We start from the raw sequence: 21487 nt of genomic DNA, 5'->3' as shown, positions 1-21487 counted from the left end.
GGCAGCCTCTGCCTCTTCACTCCCATTTCTGCACAACCAGGCCTCTGAACACAACAAAACTAGCCATTTTAACCCTTCTGTGGCTACAGGCAGCAGTTAACACGGCTGGATCCCTCCATGAAGGTGTAACCTAAGGGAAAGGTTAAAACTTAGGGGAAGTTTAGATTAAGGAAGAAGTTCTTTACTGTAAGGGTGGTGAGGCACTGGAATGGGTTGTCCAAAGAAGATGTGAATGCTCCATCCCTGGTGGTGCTCAAGGCCAGGTTGGACAGAGCCTTGGGTGACATGGTTTAGTGTGGGGTGCCCCTGCCCATAGCAGGGGGGTTGGAACTGGATGATCTTAAGGTCCTTTCCAACCCTAACTGCTCTGATTCTATGATTAAGTGGCAAGTACAAATACTCAATAGCAAAATGATCCATAAACTGTGAATTAGGCTAATTGCGAGCCCCGTTATATTAAGAACATCCTTCGTATTCGGTTAGCAACCCAAGAGTTAATATTAGCTTTTTCTAACTCCCATCTAACTTTAAAAGAATAGAAACTGAATTACCAGAGGCCAACAGATGACTCAGCTACAAAAAAGAGGTCTTTGCTGTATCAGCAATTTAATTCTGCCAACTCCTCCAGACATCAGACAAGAACCACCCCCCCCAGCACCTTCAGCACGCTCAGCATAGGAAAAGGCACAGAAAACATTGAGAACACTCAAGGTCTCCTGACCTGAGATTAAATTATTTGTTCTTGGTACCATTTGGGAAACCTCCAATATTTTATTAGTTGCTATTGTTACAGAAAGATAAAATGTTAAGGCATGCCACTATTAAGCTATAACAAAACTGTAAAGTTGATTCGACCAATGTGAACAGTTACTGGAAACTCGGAACGTTAAAAAGAAAGCTATGTTGAATGATAGGTATCACAGCCGTGCTTCACATTGATTTGCACTAGCGGGCTCCTCTCTGGTCACCAGCATTAGTCCTCAGAGATGTACATCAGGCTTTTGAAATCTAATATGGTATTCACATAAAGAGGGGGTTTTCCTTCTAATTCTATGCTCCGTAGTCAGTAAAGCTACTGGAAACTGCAACTGATAGTGTATGTATTTGCAGCGTGAAGGCTACTAGAAGAAATTCAGAAGTGTTATTTTGTTGAGGAAATTTTGGCATAGAGAGTCCAGCACCTGAAACAGCTCATTTCCAATTATACAGTGATGCATGTCAAGAGGGAAAAATGCAAAACCCACAAGCTTATTGATTCATCTGTTCAAGAAGAATGCACCCAGGAAGCCCCACCAGGAGGAAAGCAAGCTCAAGAGCCAGTCAGGGTTTCCCACTGAACCAAGCACCACAAAATGCACACGTAGGAAAACTTTGGAATTTTGGGATGTTGTGGAATCATTAACTAGCTGATGAGATGTTCAAATGGCTTCGAGCAGAGACTACAGTTTATGCAACCACCACTGTAAAACACCAAACATGTGTTTTAATTAGGAAAAGAAAAAAGAGATAAGCCAGCTTTGGTTTTATCATGTGAGGAACAAGCAACATTTCCCACAGAGCCAGCAAGAGCAGTCCATATCCCTCAGCAACTACTGCCCTGGAGTCCAGATACATACTGCTTTCCCTGTCACATGTGAAAGCCAGGAAATAATCATTACAGAATAAAACAAAACTGATCACTGAGGGTGAAGGATCTTTTCCCTGACACAGATGAGCTGAGGCACATTCTCCAATTCTCCATTTCAATGTCACACACCATTTAAAAAGTAAATTAATCCGCTTTTAATCTGTCCAATAGGAGCATGAAGAGTTTGATATTCTTAGACCTGGCTACACAGTTAAGTGTAATCCCATAATCAATTATTTTCAAATTTAATCTAACTCTGATAATGGTTTCCAGTTAATACTTCAGTTATTTTCCTGTGGCACTCAAGTCACAGGCTACTAACACTGGATGCATCAGCATGTTCACTCAACAGATGCAGAGGTTGCCAATATAATCAAAAGTGTTTGGGAAGAAAAAAAACCGAAACCCATCAATACTTATTTGCTGAATAGTTGCAGAGAGTTGCCTCAAAAATTGGAAGTAAAAGCTGATAGAAAATTAAGCATAAACCTCATTGAATGAACTGGTACATACTGGTTTGTATTATCATGTATTAGCAACCATACCAAGAAATAACCAGCCCCTAGAATAGTCTCCTTTTTGGTGGCATTACCAAGCCAAAACACTGCAATTGTAACATTTAATTTCCATTTTTTTAATGCAATTAAGATGTCTAATTCAACTGGGTTTATATTACAGTAGCTGTTCACATAAATAGTACAGATATGCACTGCTCTTGACAGGTACACAGTTACAAAAGCAGCTCTCTTGTATTTAGTTTGCTCTCTGTGTGGTGGGTTTTGTATGAAAAGCATTCTTGATTTCTAAGCATGGTACAATTTTAATTCTTAATGCGTTAGTACAACAGTGCATTGGAAAAGTACTGAGCTTCTACAAAAAAGCTTTACAATTTTAAAACAGATTTTTTTTTTTCTTCTTTATTTAAACAAGCATAGGCAATTCTTATATTTCCACAACAAGATAAATATCCCAGTTAAGCTAACAGCTCATCCTACAGCGTGTCATAGTGATGGGGAAAGGGCTAACTAACATTAGTGTTATTTACACAGACATGTCCAATATCAACCCAGGATGAAACTTAAAAGTAGGTTCAAGTGTGCAATTAAGTTCACATTATTCTTTCAGAGAGTTGGATTTCTTGCAAAAACTCCTCCTTGACTCAAGTACGTTTAGCTGGGATGACTTCTCAAAGAGCTCCTCATAAGCACAATCTTGAGGACATAACGTTTATTGGACTGGGATGGCAGGGGCTGGGCGAGAGAAAGAACTTAATACTCTTCACAAAGAAAAAAAAAGTATGTTTAAGTGAGTAGATGCCTTTGGACAAGTGAAATTTAACACCCAAACTGACTAAATCTCGAAAACTCTAATTAAAGAAACTTTCCAATTTTAAAAGCTTGAATCCAGAGAAAATGCTTTCATGAGGGAAGATTCACTCCAAGTCATTACTATACATTGAGGTACCACTCAAAAAGTGGCCATAAAGGAAGTGACTTCTTTGCCCATCACTATCACACTAGCTGCTTGGCCATAAATCCAGATCTCATTTAGACAACACTCTCTCTGTTACCAGAAGCTAAGACTGCTCTGCGACAAATGGGACAAGTGGAATTCTCTGATAACCAGCGATCAATGCAGTGGACGTGATATTCGTGCGAACAAGGCAGCTTCCGGAGCTTGTTGCCTTCCGTGTACTCGGTAATACACACACTACAGGTTTTCAGAGCATCGCTCTCACCAAAATTCCTCATTGCTAGGTTGTCAATTTGTTCTTTGGTGAGTCCTCTTGGTTGGTCATCGTCATCTTCATTTAGTAGGAAAAACTGTGCTAGGCTAAGGAATGGTAGAGAACCACTTTCTTCAAACGTGACCGAACCCCTCGTATTCCGACCTTCCCGCCTGGCACCAGATGTTGAACCACCTTCATTGCCACCTTCATACACCTCTCCTGAGCTAACATCTGTACTTTCATTGCCTGAAGTACCACCACCTCCATTCTGTGGCTCAGAAGCATCCACATTCTGATTTGGAGTTGGGCCACTAGGGTCTGCATCACTATCACTATACATAAAGTAACTCAGCTCTCCAAAGCCTGTCATTATCTGCCTTAGCATAGTTTGAATAGCAACTGATGTAGTCTCGCTCAAGCCTGTATTTAAGATCCTACGGATTGGAATCCTAATGGTACTGACATAAGTTCTCACTCCAGCCCTTTCTGAACGTGAAAACGTGCGCCTAAACCCTCCCCGTTCACTTTCGTAGGTGACGGTGTTGTTGGGTGTCTGGGACCTGGACCGAGTTCTGTTGGCTATGCTGTCTCTTTGCCGGTACTCTCCTGGACGAACTCTTCTCACCTGAAGATCAAGCACTATGGTAGGAGGCCTCTGCCCAGGAGCTGCAGACTCACTGGTACCGTTAGTTTCTGAAGAGCCTGCTGCTTGAGGAACAGGTCTTGTTTCAGGGGTTGAAAACAGAACTGCATTTTCACTTGGCATCTCAGTCCCCACTGTATGCTGCCTTAAAGTCACATGCTGCCTAGTTCTAGAGCTTCCCTCGACTTCATTCACTGAGGAGTGGTCAAGTGTTTGAGATGATGTATTGTGATGAGACCTGCGAGGAGTCTCACTAACTGGATTAATAGGTGACCTACTTCTATCAGTCCTAGCCCGTGTTCTCCGCTGTTCTGGACTCCTACTTCTTGCTCTCCTCTGCCCTCTAGGAGGGGAAGCTTCCTCAGCTGTTGGCTCCTCTGAAGTGCTCCTTTCTGATCCAGGCTGCCTTACAGATGGTGATTCGGACCTTGGAATTTCAGAGTCACTTTGGCTGTTTTCCAAATCCTCCCCACTGGAAGGCTCTACAGATGGCTCATTCTCAGTTTCTGGATTTGTGTTCCCATTATTACGGTTGACATTTATTTCCAAGCTGAATCTGAAGTCACCACTATTGGGGTTAGTCCGGCTCACTGCTCTCCAAGACTGGTTTCCTCGTTGCCCACTTCTTGTTGTATTTCCAGTCTGTCGGACTGAATTAAGCCAGTCTATTATAGAATCTCCATTTGAAACATCTTCTGCGGACTCTGCACCTGTGAAAAAGACAGGGAACTACCAACATTAGAGTACTGAGCTAATTTTGGAGCGATCTTTTCCAAGAACATAATTGCTTAGTTTAACAAGTGACAATTTAGAAGTGCTTAATCCTATCAAGTGCTATTGTGGCTTCACACGCAGCATTACAATTCTTAGCTACCAGAGCTCTTTTAAGGGAGCAGGAGTGGACATTTTTCTAGTAAGTACAGATAGGCTGCAGCCATCACTTAGCAAACAAGTCATCAAAATAACACACTATCTATCATTCAATGAATGGAAAGTCACATTTCAGGTGTCTTAACACATCAATATTCTGTGTTTTCCTTTCCAGACAATTGGATGATCTATCAACCCCTAAACAGACAATTAAAGTTTATCTTGACCCTTCACTTGAAGAATAGCTTTATAGCAAATCTATCTCACCAAAGAATGAACCCCAGTGGTAAGCTCCAAGCGTCCTCCACCAATCTCTATAGAAGGGGGATAAAAGCAATGTACCATCTTTGGAAGGGAAGAATGGTGACTAAAAAGAGAAGGACTGCCAGCGAGCATCCCAGAAGGGAGCACACAGGAAGACAACCTTTGAAAACAAAAGAGAAAAACTAAAAGAAAACAAAACCAAACCTAAATCAAACTTAATCTTGATACCAGTAACAGATGCATTACGAGTGAAATCTGTCCCAGACTAACCTCTGCAGCACGTATCAGACATAACGTTCACTTAGTTCCAGACCAAAGCTCACCTTGCACCTGCCTAGGCTTAACTTGTTCCACTCCTGCACTCAAGTTAAGGTCCGTATGGGGTGCTAAAGTTAAGAGTTTTCACAAATACTGTATATACCTCTATTCTCATCACTGTTTTGCTGTGGCGGACCTTCTTTAACTTGGTGTAGCCTTCTCAGCAACTCTTCTTCAGTAATTTCACCTTAGAAAATAAGCAAAATTTTCCAAAAATATTTCCAAATCATATGTATGGCAAGCATTATCAAAAGCTTCTAAAGAAGGTACAAGCCACTGCTTGTCTTTTTGTCTAATTAAATCCTGCCATAATTAGATTGCCAAGCAGGTTGCTAAGGGGAAGTTCTGACACTTCAGCATGACTGTCCCAAGTAAGTTTTGCTGAAGTGGAAAGATCCAACAGTTTCACCTATTCAAGACAGATGTGCTTTCTGGTTCTGTAACCTCTACAACTTGTTAGCAATTGTTGTCATCCTATACCAATTAAATGGCTGTCCAGAGTAAAATACTTAAAATAACACCTTCACAAGCATGAAAAAAGTTTAGGTTAGTTCAAGCAACGTTTTAAATGAGAACTGGTTTGAACTGGGTATCATCCTATAAAGAGTCAATTTAAAGTCAATTGAAAACTGACATTAAAATGGCCATGCAGAATCTTGTATTAGACTACTTACCCTAGTTACAAACTCTTAACTCACCAGCACAAAACTTTTATATAGATGCTTATGGGAGATTACTTTTCAATCAAAAATGTCTAAGGGTTCACAACTGGAATAACTCTGGGTGCTCCCACCAAGTCGTGTAAACACTAGGCTTTCATATCTGATGAACCCACATCATCCTGACTACCCCTCCAATAGTCAGGGGACCACTCAAATTTGAATATGCACAAATCAGCAAGAAGCTGCTTCACTTCCTACCATGGAACACAACTGCAGCACACAAACTAAATGGGTGAAACAGTTTCAGGAAAACAGAAAATGACACAAATCACCTACAAGCAATCCTTGCAAACGTACACACAGAAGCATTACCTACCTGGTGTTCCTAGCAAATTGTTGTCTCTCATAAGCCTGTAGTCCTCTTCACTCAGGTTGTTTACAAACTGATAGAAAGCTTCTTCTCGATCTAACCGATCCAGCTGCCTCTGACGTTGTGCTTCCGATTGATCGATATTCCCTTTATCACTGGAATCTGAGCTTTCCATCTTGATGAGTGGAAGAGTACCTAAAAAGGACAAAACAAGCCCTTTATCCAGTGTAGTGAAATACTGGCATGGAATTCTGGCATGTTTACTCTGTGCTACAATCTTCATTGTTATCCTTAAACTGGGGGGAGAAGTAGGTTATTAATGAAGCTTCAGTTAAGATGAGATGCATAACTGCAAGGGATCAAAAGTGAAATCATTCTCCAAGCATAAACCTCTTAACGAATTACAAACAAAATCTATGCCCATCAATAAAGCAGGAAATATGAACGCATGGAGTATCATCAGCCATAACCCTTAGTCCATCTTTACATTTACTTAGTTGACTTGCTGTCCATGACACTGCTTTTTAGCATACAATATTCCTAACACTGCAATTGCCTCCCAAAGCACGCCTTACAGTGCCATACCAATACAAGGCATAAGCCATCCTTGATTGTACCCTCTAAAAGAGCACGGGATTATACATTTATTGCTTCTTCCTACCTGCTACAACAAACACCCTCGTCACCATCCAAGTGAATTTTAACAGAATGAAGGGGTTTATGAAGAATTCAAATACAGAAGATGAAGATGCTCCGAAACATCACGTGTCCTATTCTTTTCCTCAAAAAAGGAAAAGGGCTTGTAAAACCAACTTTATAGTTTTAAGTCAGGAGAAGAATTTGCTTGCATTTTCAGCATTTACTGAATTATTAATACTGCTAACTAAAATTTTCAGGACAAAACTCCACAGCTTACACCAGATACAACTCCCAATATAAAGAGCTGTCTTCTGTATTCCATATTTTTAATTATAATCGTATCCTCCTTGGTTTTCATTTGCATGAGATACTTGACAATGTCTCCAAAAAATTATTGATGAATGACATGTCGATATTTGATAAATATTCTAACAAAAGACATGCAAAGCAGGAGACATTCTGACACTAGTTGCACTATGCAAATATATCAAATGAGTTAAAATAATAACTAGTTTCCTTAATCACTACGCCTCGCTATTCACAACATCAAGAATTTTCCCCTACAACTGGTAGAATCTAGTTACTCAGAGAGGCGATTAGCAAGCTAATCCTCTGCATGCTAAAAAGCTCTGCAATAATGTTCCCCATCAGAAAACATTCCTTTCATTTAAACCATACTTCATGTGACACAAAAATACTGGAAGAATAAAGCTTTTCTGTTTCTCACTGGAACATTTCCAACACTTCGACATCTGTCTAGTGCAAAAAGCATCTTTTTTGGGTTTGTCAGCACAGCTGTCAAGTCAAGACTGCCCACAGTTTACATTAGTGCTTCTCCACGGAACAGCAGCACCACACGCTCTCCAGGGGCACTTTATTTCAGCTGCTATTGAGAAAATTAAAGTGCACTGAAAACCTCAGTGTGCAACAGTACAAGAATTCCAGAGGATGGGGCATCTCATTATTGCAGACATGTAAATTATAAAATAGCTGCTCCAACCCTCTGTCTTCAATTCTGACACAGTAGAACTCACTTTTAAGTTAGTCACACTACAGCATAAGTGACCTATTGCCACTCAGTAATACAGTTTGCAAGGCTACCGGTGTTACTTGGTTCTGTGAATTTCTGTCATTTTACCAATTAGGCTTATTTCTGACCTTTTTATCAGTAAGCAGCAGCGATCTCTAGGGTTGCTACTGTTTAAACTGGAAGCCTATCGGCTTTCTCTGCATTTCTAAATCTCTAGTGCAATCTGAAGATGTCATGGCCTGCCTGAAGACTCGCATGTGACATGCTGTCAAATAGGCTGATAAATGAACCCTCTCACAGTGGAAGTTGTGCAATGGCTTCAGCAGGTATGTTCAGCTCTGACTGGGCTCAGTGATGAAATCTGTATGCCCTTCAAATCTCAGACGTATTTCTAATGAGAACATAGCTTGGCTTGAAACTCAAACAACTTTTTACAAGCTTTCTGTAACAGAATTATGATTCCAAGTAACTTCATTTAAAGACATAGTCATTCCAAGAAGACACCAGAAACACAGACAGCTGCTTTTAAAGGAAACAGCTGAATAAAGCCGTAAGTAGAATGAGCCTCTCATCCAAACTGAAGCCTTGAAAGATGTAGAAGTTCTCCAGGGATACACATCAAAACTAACCAGCATTCCCTTTTTTAGGACAACAATAAAAAAAAGCTGACAGTAAGATTAAGAAAATAAGAGAATGTATTAAGATGCTAAGGGATGGAAGCAGCATAAAGTTGTGTAAAATATCTTCCTCCAAGTGACTGCCACCTTGGTATTTACTGACTTCTAAAGACATAGAATGTCTTCATAAAGATGGCAGTATTAACATATTTGTAAGCATTAGACTAACTCTACAACAGCTTTTAAGAAAGAAAAACCGCACTATGCACACAAAGCATGACATTTGTTTACTGCTTATGCTTTGAAATTTTCCTTTTAACTGCAAATTCCAGTGCTTGCAGGCACCTTAACTATGTAATGCCTACTGAACTCAAATACATTTACCTATTCCATTTCAGAAAATTAAGGGGCACCATTCCTGGTCATGGAAAATAGGAGTTTCTAAAGAAGCTTCAGAACAAGTGAAGTATGTGTGCGTGGAGAAATAAATATCCTCTTTACCCCCAGAGCGATGTACACTCTAATAGGTGATGCTTTAGGAAATGCTCAGAGTAAGTCAGTCTTACTGATTTAAAAGTTTGCTCCTCTTCTCTCCTCCATCATCTCAGCTCTTCCTCCCTGAACCATAAAATCAGCTCTTGGTCAAGACTGAAAAGATGCTATCGCTAAGAAAAAAGCTGCACAAGTAGGATCCTGGATTAAGAATTTAATTTACATTAGGACTATTTTTACTAGTGACAAACTCACTGTGTTTTCCTTTTGCAAGCTTCTGTAATAGATTACACTCCCCCACCATACCCCAATTCCATGCTGTTTAGTTTCAATGTCCTAGGAACGCCATGAATCTATACAGGATATTTACACAATGGAAATACAGAAACACATATATGTGCATCAGCACCTTCTCCCTAACTTACTATTGACAGCAATCTACCCCAAGGCTTCTGCTACCTTCTGTCTTTTCACTGTCCACTTAGCTCATTGTCCACATTGTCCTTTTTAAGCTTCACACCTCACACCACTGCAGAGCTCTACCAGACTGAACTTACTAGAATATTTAGACTACTACTGCCTCAGCATGACTCCATAGATCCCATCTGGCTGTAGCACAGGATCTCCATGGTGGCAGTTACTGTATCACCTCCTTCCTACTTCAGCATGGTACAGTACTGTGAAATAACATGGCCCTCACTCAGGAGTCTGCTCTCAGCTCATACACGGCAGAAGATTAAGACCGTCTTAAGGAAGCCAACTACAGTAACACAGGGAAACCCAACAAGTATACTATTACCTTACAACAAAGCAACCAACATTTGATTATCTAATAAGCAGGTACGCTTCAACTCTGCTTCTCCTAGGGGTTTAGTTCAACTCAGAGGAAGACTTTGTTCTTAGCCAAGTTAAAAGATTCACAATTTCCTTCTTTACTGTCCTTCCTTGTCAGCAGCGAGTTGACAAAGGGTGGGGAAGGTCATGTCTATGAGCAGGAAGTCCAGATCTGCTGGGATATCAGGTGATGAAAACCTCTTTATGGAAAAACAGGGGGGACTGCCTAAAGGTTGCACAAAACAAGTGAATTACAACTAGAATAAATAATTTTCTTCTATAAAATAAAAAGGAGACAGGGAATATTCTTCACCAGCTGAATATCCACATTAACTACAGTGAATTCTTAACTGGTGTTCCCATCCTTCCAAAAGTCAGCAAAGTATCTTCCCTGCATTTATGCATTAACAATCTCAGAGATTTCAGAGCACAAATGACCAAATGTCTCTCCACTGCTGCTAGAGACTGCAGGAGCTAAACCAGTAAGCCCACAAAACATACTGTTTGTTACATTCTTTTATTCAAAAGGAAGTAATACTGTGCTCATTTGGAGAGGAAAAATTTAAGAGTACTAGATATTCCTTCAATAAACTACTACTTATTCCTTCAATAAAGTACAATAAGTATTTTATAATTTCCCTTATGCCAAGTCATGTGTAAACTAAATCCAACCCATCAGGAATTTACTACAGCTTAAAACCAACCTAGTGGGACAGCAAGCAGTGGTAACTTACTTATGCTACCCATTTAGCTTCAACAATAACAGCGTATCTCCATACTGCAGAATTCTTCCCAGGAAAAGTACTAATGGACCATGAGGCACAGTGATAAATCACTAGCTCTTCCTCCTTCAAAAATGTGTAATATTTCCTGCTATCAGTTATCTCTATCAAACACCAAGACACTGCTTTAGCCTGCACTCCTGATTTTTTGAATTAAAACAAAAATTACATGTAACATTAAAACTCTCATTAAACTAACTAGGTAACACTTACCAGATGTGTCAAACTCAAAAATCCCTCATCTGCACCGTTAAACAGAAAAGCAATACCTAGAAATTAGAAAAAGCAATACCTAGAAGTTAGAAACCATCATGAGATTTATGGGGCAAGACTCAAATTCTAACAAGGATAAAGGCACTGAATTAAATGGCAGAAACAACTCTAACGCTCATGTGCTGTCTGTAACTTCCTCTAGAACTCCCCATTTAGGTGTTACTGGTATTTCAACGTTACGTGAGAATTTGTAGCGTGCTGTATGTTAGAAATGCTTCCTGAATCACCTCCTGTTTCAGCAACATAGTTACCTTTGCATAAACAAAAAAGATGAGGGCAATATGAGTGTTTCATAGATGTGTTCAGCAGAAGGCTAATTTCTCATTTATGATTCATAACTTCATCATAATTAGGTACTTAAACCGGTAGAGCACCTTGCCTACTTCCAGTCTGCCGAAATTATCAAACCCTTTGACTACAAGAAGTGACTCAGGAGTGGAAGCCAGAAATACTTATTTTCTGGTTTGGGTTGTTGCAGATTAACTATTTTTTCCCCTTCCCTGCTTTCACTGAACATAACTCAAAGACATTTTAGCTCTACAGCAGAAGTACAACACAGCTGTCTGTTTGAAGCACTTTCCATGAACTCTGACTTCAACAGCTCTAACATACCATCCCCTTTGGCAGGACCAGCCCCAGCACTCTCTCCAATTCCATTTCTCAAATGACATCAGAACAGCAGCCAGGACAGGCAGTTCTGTTACGTTGGGTTCTCTATGCTTAAACAGAACCAGCTGCATGTGCAGTGTTCATCAGTGCCACCCCACCTCATAACTACTAGGTTATCCTAGAAGAACTACAAGTTGAAAAATAGTTTTCATGTCAGTCAACATCCAGTTCCTCAATACTCAAAGCTAGCAGAAAGACATTACAGAAACTACATTTTCATCTTAAATATTTCGTCATTCAAGTCTGCAAGCTCAAAAGCAGGAGGAAAACCTGACTGTCAGTGAACCACGTCATTAAAGGAAAAAGATTCCATAAACCAGTGAAATGAAACAGTGAAGTATTTGCATTATACATGGAGCTTCATTATGTCAAGTTTGGTTTGTTGATTTTTAATTTCTGTACAGGTGCACAAGTTTCCTTTTGTGAGCACAGCAATGACTTTGACAACACAGGTACAATTTACTCACCTACATCTTCAAAACAGTAACAAGTAACAAACTTTTCTAGTTTTCTGAGTTTTGGATACACTCTTTCTTTTCCTGCTGTTCTTGCTTTGTATTGACACTCAGATGAGCAGTATCTACACTCTTAACTAGATTTCTACTATATTTTAAACACTCAAGAACTATGTCCTCTTTGCCTCAAAAAATATCATGGAATATGTAGCACTTTTGAAAAGCTAGAAGGAAATTGTCTTCTATATAGTGTTCCATGTAAGCTGCTACAGAATTTAAATGCCATCTTAGCAAGGAGTGTTAAACATGGACTCAGCTATTTCACTACCCCAAGTATGTTTCAAAGGGAAAGCCCTAAAACGAAATATCATTCTGAAAATACATTTTAAACAATAGAAAGCAGTTGAATACTTTTGCAGAACAGTTGCAGAAAACTCCACAGAATAAAAAAGGAAGGAAAACATTTCAAGGGAACCAACTGCTGAAATTAAGAGAAACACTCTTGGATGTACTGTGAACTCCTGAGAAGCCAGAAAGTGAAGAAACCAGGAGTACAGAATCCCAGCACTCTCCAACAGTCCCACAGTATCTAAGGCACAGAAGGAAACTTACTGTATAAATTCCCAACTCAAAAAGACCTAGTTATAAACCAAAGAAACTCATTACAGTCTTCCAAATTTATCTTCTGTATGAAAGGGTAAAGCTTAGCAATCCCAGAACACTGAGCCCATGTGGAATGAAGACGGAGCTCTGAAAATAAATGCACTAAGAACTGCCAGAACGCAGGGCTTCACATTAGCATCTGCACTTACTAAACCAACATTTTTTCATATGCAAGTTGAAAAAATTAAGATACCTACTGCCTTTAAATTCAGATAATCTGCTTAGTGTGTACACAAGATGTAGCAAGTTTCCAGGAGTGGAGTCTCACAAAATGATGCTCTTTTCCACCAGAAGTCAGCTTCCTGCTAGGTCAGCAAGCAGAAGGGCCACTCTGAAGCTCAAAGGAAGAAGTAATGGAGCACGCAAGTAACCAGTGTTGATACTGAAAGCCAGTGGTATAAACAAGATCGATACCAAAGGAAGCTGTACCCACAAAACTATACAATGACCAGCATGTACTGCTCTGATTTCTGAAGAAACAGAACTTCTGGTTAGTGAAAGCACTGAGCCAACCATAACTGAGTTTCAATTAGAAAAGAAACCCGCACTTTTAAATTTACTGCCAAATCTCACCATCTCCACAACAGTGCTGCTAATACAGCTACTACTGAAAGCAAAATGCTGATAAAACATTGACAATCATTACAACCACAACCCACACAGGAATTCCGATACATGGATTTTGGTTGTTGAGGTCTAGTGCCCAATAGAGGAGCAGAAAATCAAATTAAGCAAAAATTTATTTGAATTAAAGTATCTGAAGCTTCAAATTCCATTTCTGATGATACACCAAGGCAGGCAAGCTCAAGCATTTTAACATGACTACGTGCACACACATCTTGCATATTGAAATTGAGAGTGCTCCAAGCAAAATGTTTTTAAGTTACTAAATTAAGAGAAAATGTGAGCTGACTTTTCCATATTCATTTATTGTTAGATGGTTTTATGAGACCATATGACTGCAGACCTCCCTGAGTAAAAAGCTGAGCTTAAATACTGCACATCAGCAAAAAGTTAACACATACCTCATTAATGTAAAGCTAAACAGTTTGAAGGAGACACAGGCTTGTGTGCTTCTTATGATCTTAACTGCAGCCAGGAACCCATGCAAAAGCTAAGTCAAGTCTCTGCAATGCTTCTGGCTATACCTGCTCACCATCTGAAGCTTCTGACTAACTTCTGAAGCTGCTACACTGTTTAGAAGTATTGTTTGAGATGCACAAGGCCATCATAAAATTATCTTGAAGAAGGAGGCAGTCATGTTTGGGTTCATCCCTTCCAAGGTTCATTTCTGCAAGCTCAAGAGATGGTAAGTACTCAAGGCTGAGATTAAATTGCAAAACCTTAGATAAACAGCCGATAATTTGGGTTTGGGGATTTCAAAGTTTTAATATATGGAAACTGAGTTCTCCACAAAAACAAATCAGAACAGTCCAGTAACACGTTAAGCTGTATTAAATTGGACTTAAGCACAATCTTTAGACTCAAGTATATGAAGTTATAACACTATGTTATGGCTGTAAAAAAAGTAGTATACCACTTCCACTGCAACTACAAGCATTCTACTAAGATTAAGGAATTTATTTTGCTATATTCCCATAGAGAAGAGAAATAAAGGAACAAGCTAGGCAGATACATTAATATATGGGTGTTTTGAAACCATTTCAAATTAAGAATCACACTCTCAATCCCCCTAAAAATACCAGTGCAAAATGAGGAGGGAAAGGAAAAAGAAAAAGACACACAATGGAGATTCCAGAACTTGTAACACTGCTTTCCAGTACATTTGGGCATGTCTGTGAATTCAGGAATAGGGAAAATAAATATGATACAGATGACAACCACTACACGCTTGAAAAATGCTGGTGTGGTTACTTCAGTGACAAACATTCATGTAGTCAGAATTGCTGATGAAGAGAACACTGTAGTTGTTGAGCTTTAGTGGTCTAACATAACAAGAAACCCTTAATTTTATAACATATGGTGTGCTTGCTCTTGTTAGGAGCAGGCAAGCCATAATTCCAAGCTATAATTCCTTTAATTCCAAACTGGTAAACCTGTGGAGGGAATACAGTCTGCTTAACTGCTACAGTGGACCACTACAACAAAACTAAGCTTCTGATTTCCAATTATGATAATTAAGTGCACAAGAAACAGCCAACTGTTTAGTTAAAGAAAAAAGTAAAAAGAAAAGGCTTGACAAATCACTGCAATTGAAATTCAGGGACAAACTGGTGTCAGAGCTTCTTTAGCATTCTGACAACCATTTTCAAATAGAAACTAACCAGATCTGCTCATACGAACAGGGAAAATAAACGAGCTCTGTGATGGTACTGCTGGGTACAATTGAGTCTGAATTCTAGCTTACAAGCTTCTCTGTATAGACTCTATCTTCCTGAAAAATGGTGAAACAAAAAACCAACCCTGTATCTGTTGCTGTGACACCTTTTGTCAGGTTCCTTCTATTACACACTAAAATAAAAAACATAACAAACCTTAATAGCAACATTATATATATATACATGCACTATTATATACAACCAGATATTGCTCATCTAGTAAAGTAAATCACTGAAGATAGAATAGTATGTATATCTAGCTGGACCTGACGATTTTGAAAACACAGTAAACAGAAACCTTAACTGTCAACAAACTATTAAAAAGGGAAGGAACAACTTGCACAAGAAACTAAGATGACAGAGCAAAGATGACGCGATTAACTGGAGAGAAACTCGTAGGGCAGGGATAGCAAACATCACGGGTTTTAACAGGTTCCAAGCTGATCACGACCCTCACAACACAACATGCCAAGGGTTCCTCTTGCCCGTGTCCCACGAGAAGACTTCTCGTCTCAACTCAAGGGAATAGCCTGAAAACACCACCCTGAAGAGCTACAACTCTTTAAGTAGGCACTAAGTCGTATAGCGAGGCCCAAGACGGTGCCTATAATTCCCCCAAGCACCCTACCCCTCCGAAAAGGGGCTAATTTCAGTTCCTCCTCCAGCCCAACCAGATGCCTAGAGAGCGAGGGGCCCAGCAGCCCTCCCGGAGAGGGAGCGCAAACCCTCCTCCAGCTCCAAATGGAGGAAGAGGTTCGCCCCGCTCCGCCGGGAGGCCCTGCCACACACCCCGGGAGAACGGGAAAAAGCGCCCAGGGTGACAAAGCCCGGCACATCCGGGGGAGACGGGGCCGAGGATCCCCGCAGTGCCCCGGGCACACCCGCGCCCAGACCGCCATCACCGCCGCCAGCTCTATCACGGCACCCGCTCCGCCTCTGCCGCGGGGCGGCTTCGGCCTCCCAAGCCCAGCGGAGCCAGGAACCGCCCTGCGCTGCCCGGGACCCCGCAGCCCGCACGGCGAGGACCCAGAGCAGGGGCAGAGGGACCCCACAACCCCCGGCTCCCCCCCCACTCCCGGCTCCAGGCGGGGGCCGCAGCCGCCGCCGCCTCCCCTGGGCCTGGGCCTCTCCCTCCTCCGGGCCATTTTGAGAGTTCCCCTTGGGCCTCACTACTCACCGCCCGCAGCCGCCGCCCGCCGCCGCCTCCCCAGCGCTCGTTCCGCTGCTCTCCCCGCTCCTCAGCGGGCTCAGTCCCAGCTCGCCCCGTTCCGTCCGTCCCCGAACAGCCGCAACGTCGCCCTCCCTCCCCTCTCAGGCGGCCATTTTCTGCTCCATTGTTACCAAGGAACGGGGGGCCGGAAGCGGCCGCCGGCCAAACGGAAGTGAAGGCATACGCGCGTCTGCGCAGGCGTCGCCGCCCCCTGCGGGATGGGAGGAGTGGGGTGGGGAGGGGAGGGGGAAGGAAGGGGGAGGAGCAGCGCGGCCCAGTGAGGGGAGGAGGAGGATGGCGGGGTACAGCGGGCTCCGAGGCGCCGCCATTTTGGCGAGGGGTGCAGGCCGAGGGCTGCGGGGAGTGGTTGATGGGAGCCTCCGCAGGCTCCCGCTGCCCCGAGGAGGTGCGGAGCGTCTCGGCCCTCGGCGGGTCCCGTTAGAGCGCAACAACACTGGGGCCTGGTTTGCCACAGCAGCAGGGCCTGGCAGTGTCGGGACCATTTCATGTCACCTCAGTGTGTGGTGGGCAGAGGGGCCAGCGATCAGGGCCGGGGTGGGCAACGGTTGTGAAGGACGAGTTGAAAAGCGGCAGTGAGTTGGTGGGGACGCTTTCCTTGCCCTGTAACCGTGTTGTGGTGGTCTCTGCTGCTGAAGTGTGTGTTGTGTATTCAAGCCAACTGCCAGGCTGTATAAAGGGCGAGATACTCCTGTTTTCCATAAGACACTGAATTAACACTGGACTACACATGTTCTCTAAGGCTGGTTCTTAAGTTAAATTTTTCTGCAGTTCCTCTTGCCACTGAAACTCCAAATGGCATCTGTGATACCTCCAGGGACAGAACATCTCCTTAATGGCATCCCGGCAGAGAAAAGAGGTCAGGAACTGGAAACACACAGTGGGAAGAAAACTGGCTGAAAGTACATAGAAACAGGAGATAAAAAAACCCTCCAGTCTCAGCTTTGAACCCAAGGGGGCTTGTGCCGTATTGGGTATCAGTGCTAGTTTGAGGAGAGGGAAAGGTTGCGGCTCTTCAGACTTGTCTCCCATAGAGGATGGAAGGGATTCCCACAGAGTTCTGAGAGCTCCCATCTTAAAGCCTGAAAAGTTTATTTTGCAAGGAATATAGAGGCCATTCCCTCTTATATAGCGATACCTGGGAGAAGGGACCGACACCCACCACACTACAGCCTCCTTTAGGCAGTTGTAAAGAGCAGTAAGGTCTCCCTTGAGCCTCTTCTCCAGCTGAACACCTCAGTTCCCTCAGCCCCTCTTTGTAAGATTTGTTCTCCAGACCCTTCACCAGCTTCACTGGTCTTCTTCAATCATAGAATCATAGAATAGGGTTGGAAAGGACCTTAACATCATCTAGTTCCAACCCCCTGCCATGGGCACTAAACCATGTCACCCAAGGCTCTGTCCAGCCTGGCCTTGAGCACTGCCAGGGATGGGGCATTCACAATTTGATTGGGCAGCCCGTTCCAGTGCCTCAGTCTTACCCATCTAAACCTGCATTTCTAATGTTAATTTCATGGAGTACCCTAAGCTGTGTTTGATGAAAGGTGCAGTAAAAATAATCACCTCATTGCCAGCAAAACATGTTCTGGAGGGGGCTGGTGAGAGGAGGATGGCAGCTAAACACAGTAGGAAATGTGTAGGAATTTAACTCCCACAGAGGTGCCATTTGTGCCTTTTAAAACTCAGTTCCTCGTATACAGAAACAGGAAGATGATCTGGTGACCTCCCGTTTCATTCTGTCAGCTGAAGTGCGATTTTAAGGTAGGAGTATGAGCTGTGTCTGAAGCCATGTGGATTATCTGAGCAGGTTCTTGTGCCCTGGCTGGATTTGGTTCTGGTCACGGCCATGTCATTGTTCCAGTGCTGTATCTCTGCCAGGCAGCAGCAGCACAAGAGCTGCCTAGAAGATGTGCAGGCAGCATCCCTGCCTGCTGGCTGCAGCGCTGCTCAGCAGGTAGTAGAGGATCCGTTTTTGTCTTATTAAAGCAGATGTCTTTATGATAACACAGCTCTCCTGCTCAGAGTTAGAAACAGCTTTAAAGGTTTCCAAGTGACTTAGAAACATTATTTGCAATTGGTTATGGCTGATTTTCTCCTTCCTTAACAGCAGCTCCGTCTCACTTGGTCCAGGTAGAAACAATAAATAGTTTGAGAGCTTCAGAACTGCTTCACATCAACAGTCACACATCGGGGTTTGAAAGCTTCAGAATGAACCAGGAAACAAATACAAATGTGGTGTAAAAATGAGGCAGAAGAACATGCTGGCAACCCACATGTCTGAGTGACTGATCCAGCTCCATTTTGGCTTCTTCTGCTGACCTAAAGGCTAGATCCTTACACTGTGCCTAGTGCTTGCACCGTGTGTGCTACATTCCTGTGCACGGCACGGTCAGGCAGGTTCCTCTGCATCCCTTGGGTCAGGCTGAGGACAGAGCTGCAGTGAAAGGTGCGTGTCCAGGAGCACAGTGTCAGCTGAAGACACAACGTGTCTTTGTTCTTCAAGGCAGCCCAAAACTTCAGGCTATGAAAGAATAAACAAGCTAAAGCAGAGAGTGCAGCAGTTTAAACAACCCTAGCATTAATGCTTGACTTTGTAATGATGGAGTGCTTTGTTATTATACCTGATTCGATGTTCAGGCTGGAGCTGTCCAGAGCCAACCTAAGGCAAGTATTTCCCCTTTGGTTAAAAAGATTTTTAAACATACCCTGATTCAACTCCACAATAATAAAACGTCGGAAGAAACTCTGGTAATGTCATGGGGTCACATTTGTTTATTCCGAGGGGGTCAGTCTGTTCTAACATACTTCCGTCCAGAGTGTGTTGGTAGAACAGGATGAACATCCGTCATTAAAAAGGGAATTCCTGGATGATAAATTTGGCACCTTTCAAGAGAGGGCGAAAGCCCCAACTTGCCATGAGGTGCAGAGAACAGGCTGAGCAGGATAATGACGCTTGGTTGTACGCCATGTTCTACAAGAACTTTGACAGCCTCAATGACAGTATTGCCAGTACCTGAAAGGGGAAACAATGATCTGTTTAATATCTCCCCTCTCCCCTTGTTGGAGAACTTGTCCTCAGCCACCCAAGGACATCCGTGCTCTTACTGGGGTGTGACTGAATGACAACACCGTCCTTTCCCCCTGCAGAACTATCGCCTCTGCATGTATTAACTGTAGAAGGCTTTGGTATCCTGAAGAAGGAACTTCCTCTCTGCTCTGAAACAGCTCTGCTGGGTTTGAGCACTGAAGTCAGTGGATTTGATTAAAGCCCCGAGGCAAGAAAGCTCATCTAAAATAGTAAAATAGCAATTAAGAGCTCCATGTGTAGAACCAGAATTAAATCTTACCCTGGAAAAGTTACTTCATCCTGACGAACTCCTCACCACACTTACCAGATTATGGGTTTTTTGGTAGTATTAACTGTATTTAATTCTAAAGTAATTTACTTCTAGGATTCTAATACTAATCCAAAAATGTCTTTGAACAGCATGAGAAAAATACGGTTTGAGTCTTTTCTCATGGCACGTATTAAGAAGTTAAATTGATAGCAAGTCTTAATGCTGCAGCCTTTCTCACAAACACAGGCGTGCCCAGGTGATCTGCTCTGCATTCATGCTGGTGCAGGCTGGCTAACACGTATTCTGGCACAGCCTGACCAATTCCCTGCTATGGCACCTAAACCAAGGGAAAAACCTAATCAAAGCCCCTGAAATTTGGCAATTTCCCTTTCAATTCCACGTCCTCCCTGTCCAGATGCGTCGAACTGCACGAAACAGACACTCACTGAGTATCGGGTACATGAGCAGAACCTTTCTCCTGTAGATGTCTGGTGGGAACTTGGCGTAGTACACTTTGGCTCTCTGCGTCTCCTCGTCGCTCTGTATCAGGATCTTCCCAATGCGGATCGATCTGCAGCAGTCTCGTAATCCTTGTTCCATTGCCTCTCCTAAGAGGTGCAGCACCAAAAGCCAACAACAAATTGTTACACGCTAAGAAAGGGCACAATTGCATGAGGCTACGATTGAGCAGACCCTGCAGTGCTGTACTGCTCACAACAGAGATTCTCCCCCTCCCATTCCAGGTGTCAGAATCACCTGAAGCTCTTTTCTCTCTGTCTGGGCGGAGACAGACTCTGCTCGGTGTCACTCCGCTCCTGGGCGTCAGTGTTCACACACAGCAGCACTGAGCCCTCAAAGGAAACGTCAGAACAAACGTGGGGTTTGGAGAACATCTTTGAGCTCTGCCCAGAGATGCCCCGGTGCAGGATGCAGTGCAGGAAGCTGTGGGGCCACTGGATTTTACATCCCAGACACAAAGGACTCTGCAGCATTGGGCAGAATAACCCTGAGCATGGTTCATTTGGAGCCCTGTCCCTGAGCTGCAGTGGTTGGAGCACACAGGACACTTGGCCTGGCCTCCCACAGTGAGCAGCTGATAGAGAAGAGGCCAGATTAGATCTGTGGCAGCTGTTTCTCTCCTAAGAAGTTCATGACAGACACTGCTTGATGCTCTGGGATCAAGGATACCTAAGAAGCAGGAACTGCTGGTGGGTTTGGGTAGACCCTTGCTGTAGAGAAGTGCTGTTGCACGGTTTTGAAAGGAAGTTGCTTACAGGCTTCCAAAACATTTAATTAATCTCATTAAGCAACCAGAAGCTGCCTACCACTTCTCATTATGCTGACTCCACAGTTTCCCTTTTCAGATCTGCCTCTTTAATACTTGTGTCCTGTTGAAGTGCTCACAAACAGGCACAAGCCTGCCTGCAGAAGAAATGGTAGGGGTATCACATTTTGCAATAAGAGGGCCCTACAAAAGACTCAGTTGAAGGCTGAGCCCATCTGGGGATGGGAGTGAAAGCATGGCCTTTGCTGGAGCAAATGTGGTATGTCTCTGTCACGCTGACAGTAATGCCAAGCAAAATAATGTAGGTAAGAGGCCTCACTAATAAAACATTTCAGGAAGCTACTGTAACATTATGAAAAG

General features: G+C 42.8%; 2 protein-coding genes across 6 annotated transcripts; both read right to left on the bottom strand.

The window, feature by feature from the left end:
- Positions 1–2203: 2203 nt before the first annotated feature.
- RLIM (ring finger protein, LIM domain interacting) lies at positions 2204–16648 on the bottom strand. 4 transcript variants are annotated; one of them, XM_061445778.1, is made up of 4 exons: positions 16454–16647; positions 6490–6678; positions 5555–5638; positions 2204–4709 (listed from the first exon to the last, which is right to left on the bottom strand). In XM_061445778.1, the coding sequence occupies exons 2-4, from the start codon at positions 6656–6658 to the stop codon at positions 3175–3177; spliced, it is 1788 nt and encodes a 595-aa protein (XP_061301762.1). In that variant the 5' UTR covers positions 6659–6678; positions 16454–16647; the 3' UTR covers positions 2204–3174. The 4 variants fall into 4 exon arrangements, with proteins under 4 accessions (XP_061301762.1, XP_061301765.1, XP_061301763.1 ...); XM_061445781.1 differs by lacking the exon at positions 16454–16647 and adding an exon at positions 11091–11110; XM_061445779.1 differs by lacking the exon at positions 16454–16647 and adding an exon at positions 9336–9517.
- A 2478-nt stretch (positions 16649–19126) lies between these two features.
- On the bottom strand, positions 19127–21266 carry LOC133265353 (uracil phosphoribosyltransferase homolog). Of its 2 annotated transcripts, none has more exons than XM_061445783.1 (3): positions 21168–21266; positions 20289–20450; positions 19127–19517 (listed from the first exon to the last, which is right to left on the bottom strand). In XM_061445783.1, exons 1-3 carry the CDS (start codon positions 21175–21177, stop codon positions 19291–19293), a joined length of 399 nt encoding a protein of 132 aa, XP_061301767.1. In that variant the 5' UTR covers positions 21178–21266; the 3' UTR covers positions 19127–19290. The 2 variants fall into 2 exon arrangements, with proteins under 2 accessions (XP_061301767.1, XP_061301768.1); XM_061445784.1 differs by lacking the exon at positions 19127–19517 and adding an exon at positions 19534–19793.
- Positions 21267–21487: the final 221 nt, after the last annotated feature.

The sequence above is a fragment of the Pezoporus flaviventris genome, unplaced genomic scaffold (genome assembly GCF_033815535.1).
Source record: "Pezoporus flaviventris isolate CSIRO_AGI_PZ_B2104156 unplaced genomic scaffold, CSIRO_AGI_Pfla_v1 ptg000005l, whole genome shotgun sequence".
Taxonomy (NCBI): domain Eukaryota; kingdom Metazoa; phylum Chordata; class Aves; order Psittaciformes; family Psittacidae; genus Pezoporus; species Pezoporus flaviventris.
The sequence above is the reverse complement of the archived record's forward strand: the minus strand, read 5'-3'. Positions and strand labels throughout refer to the sequence as shown.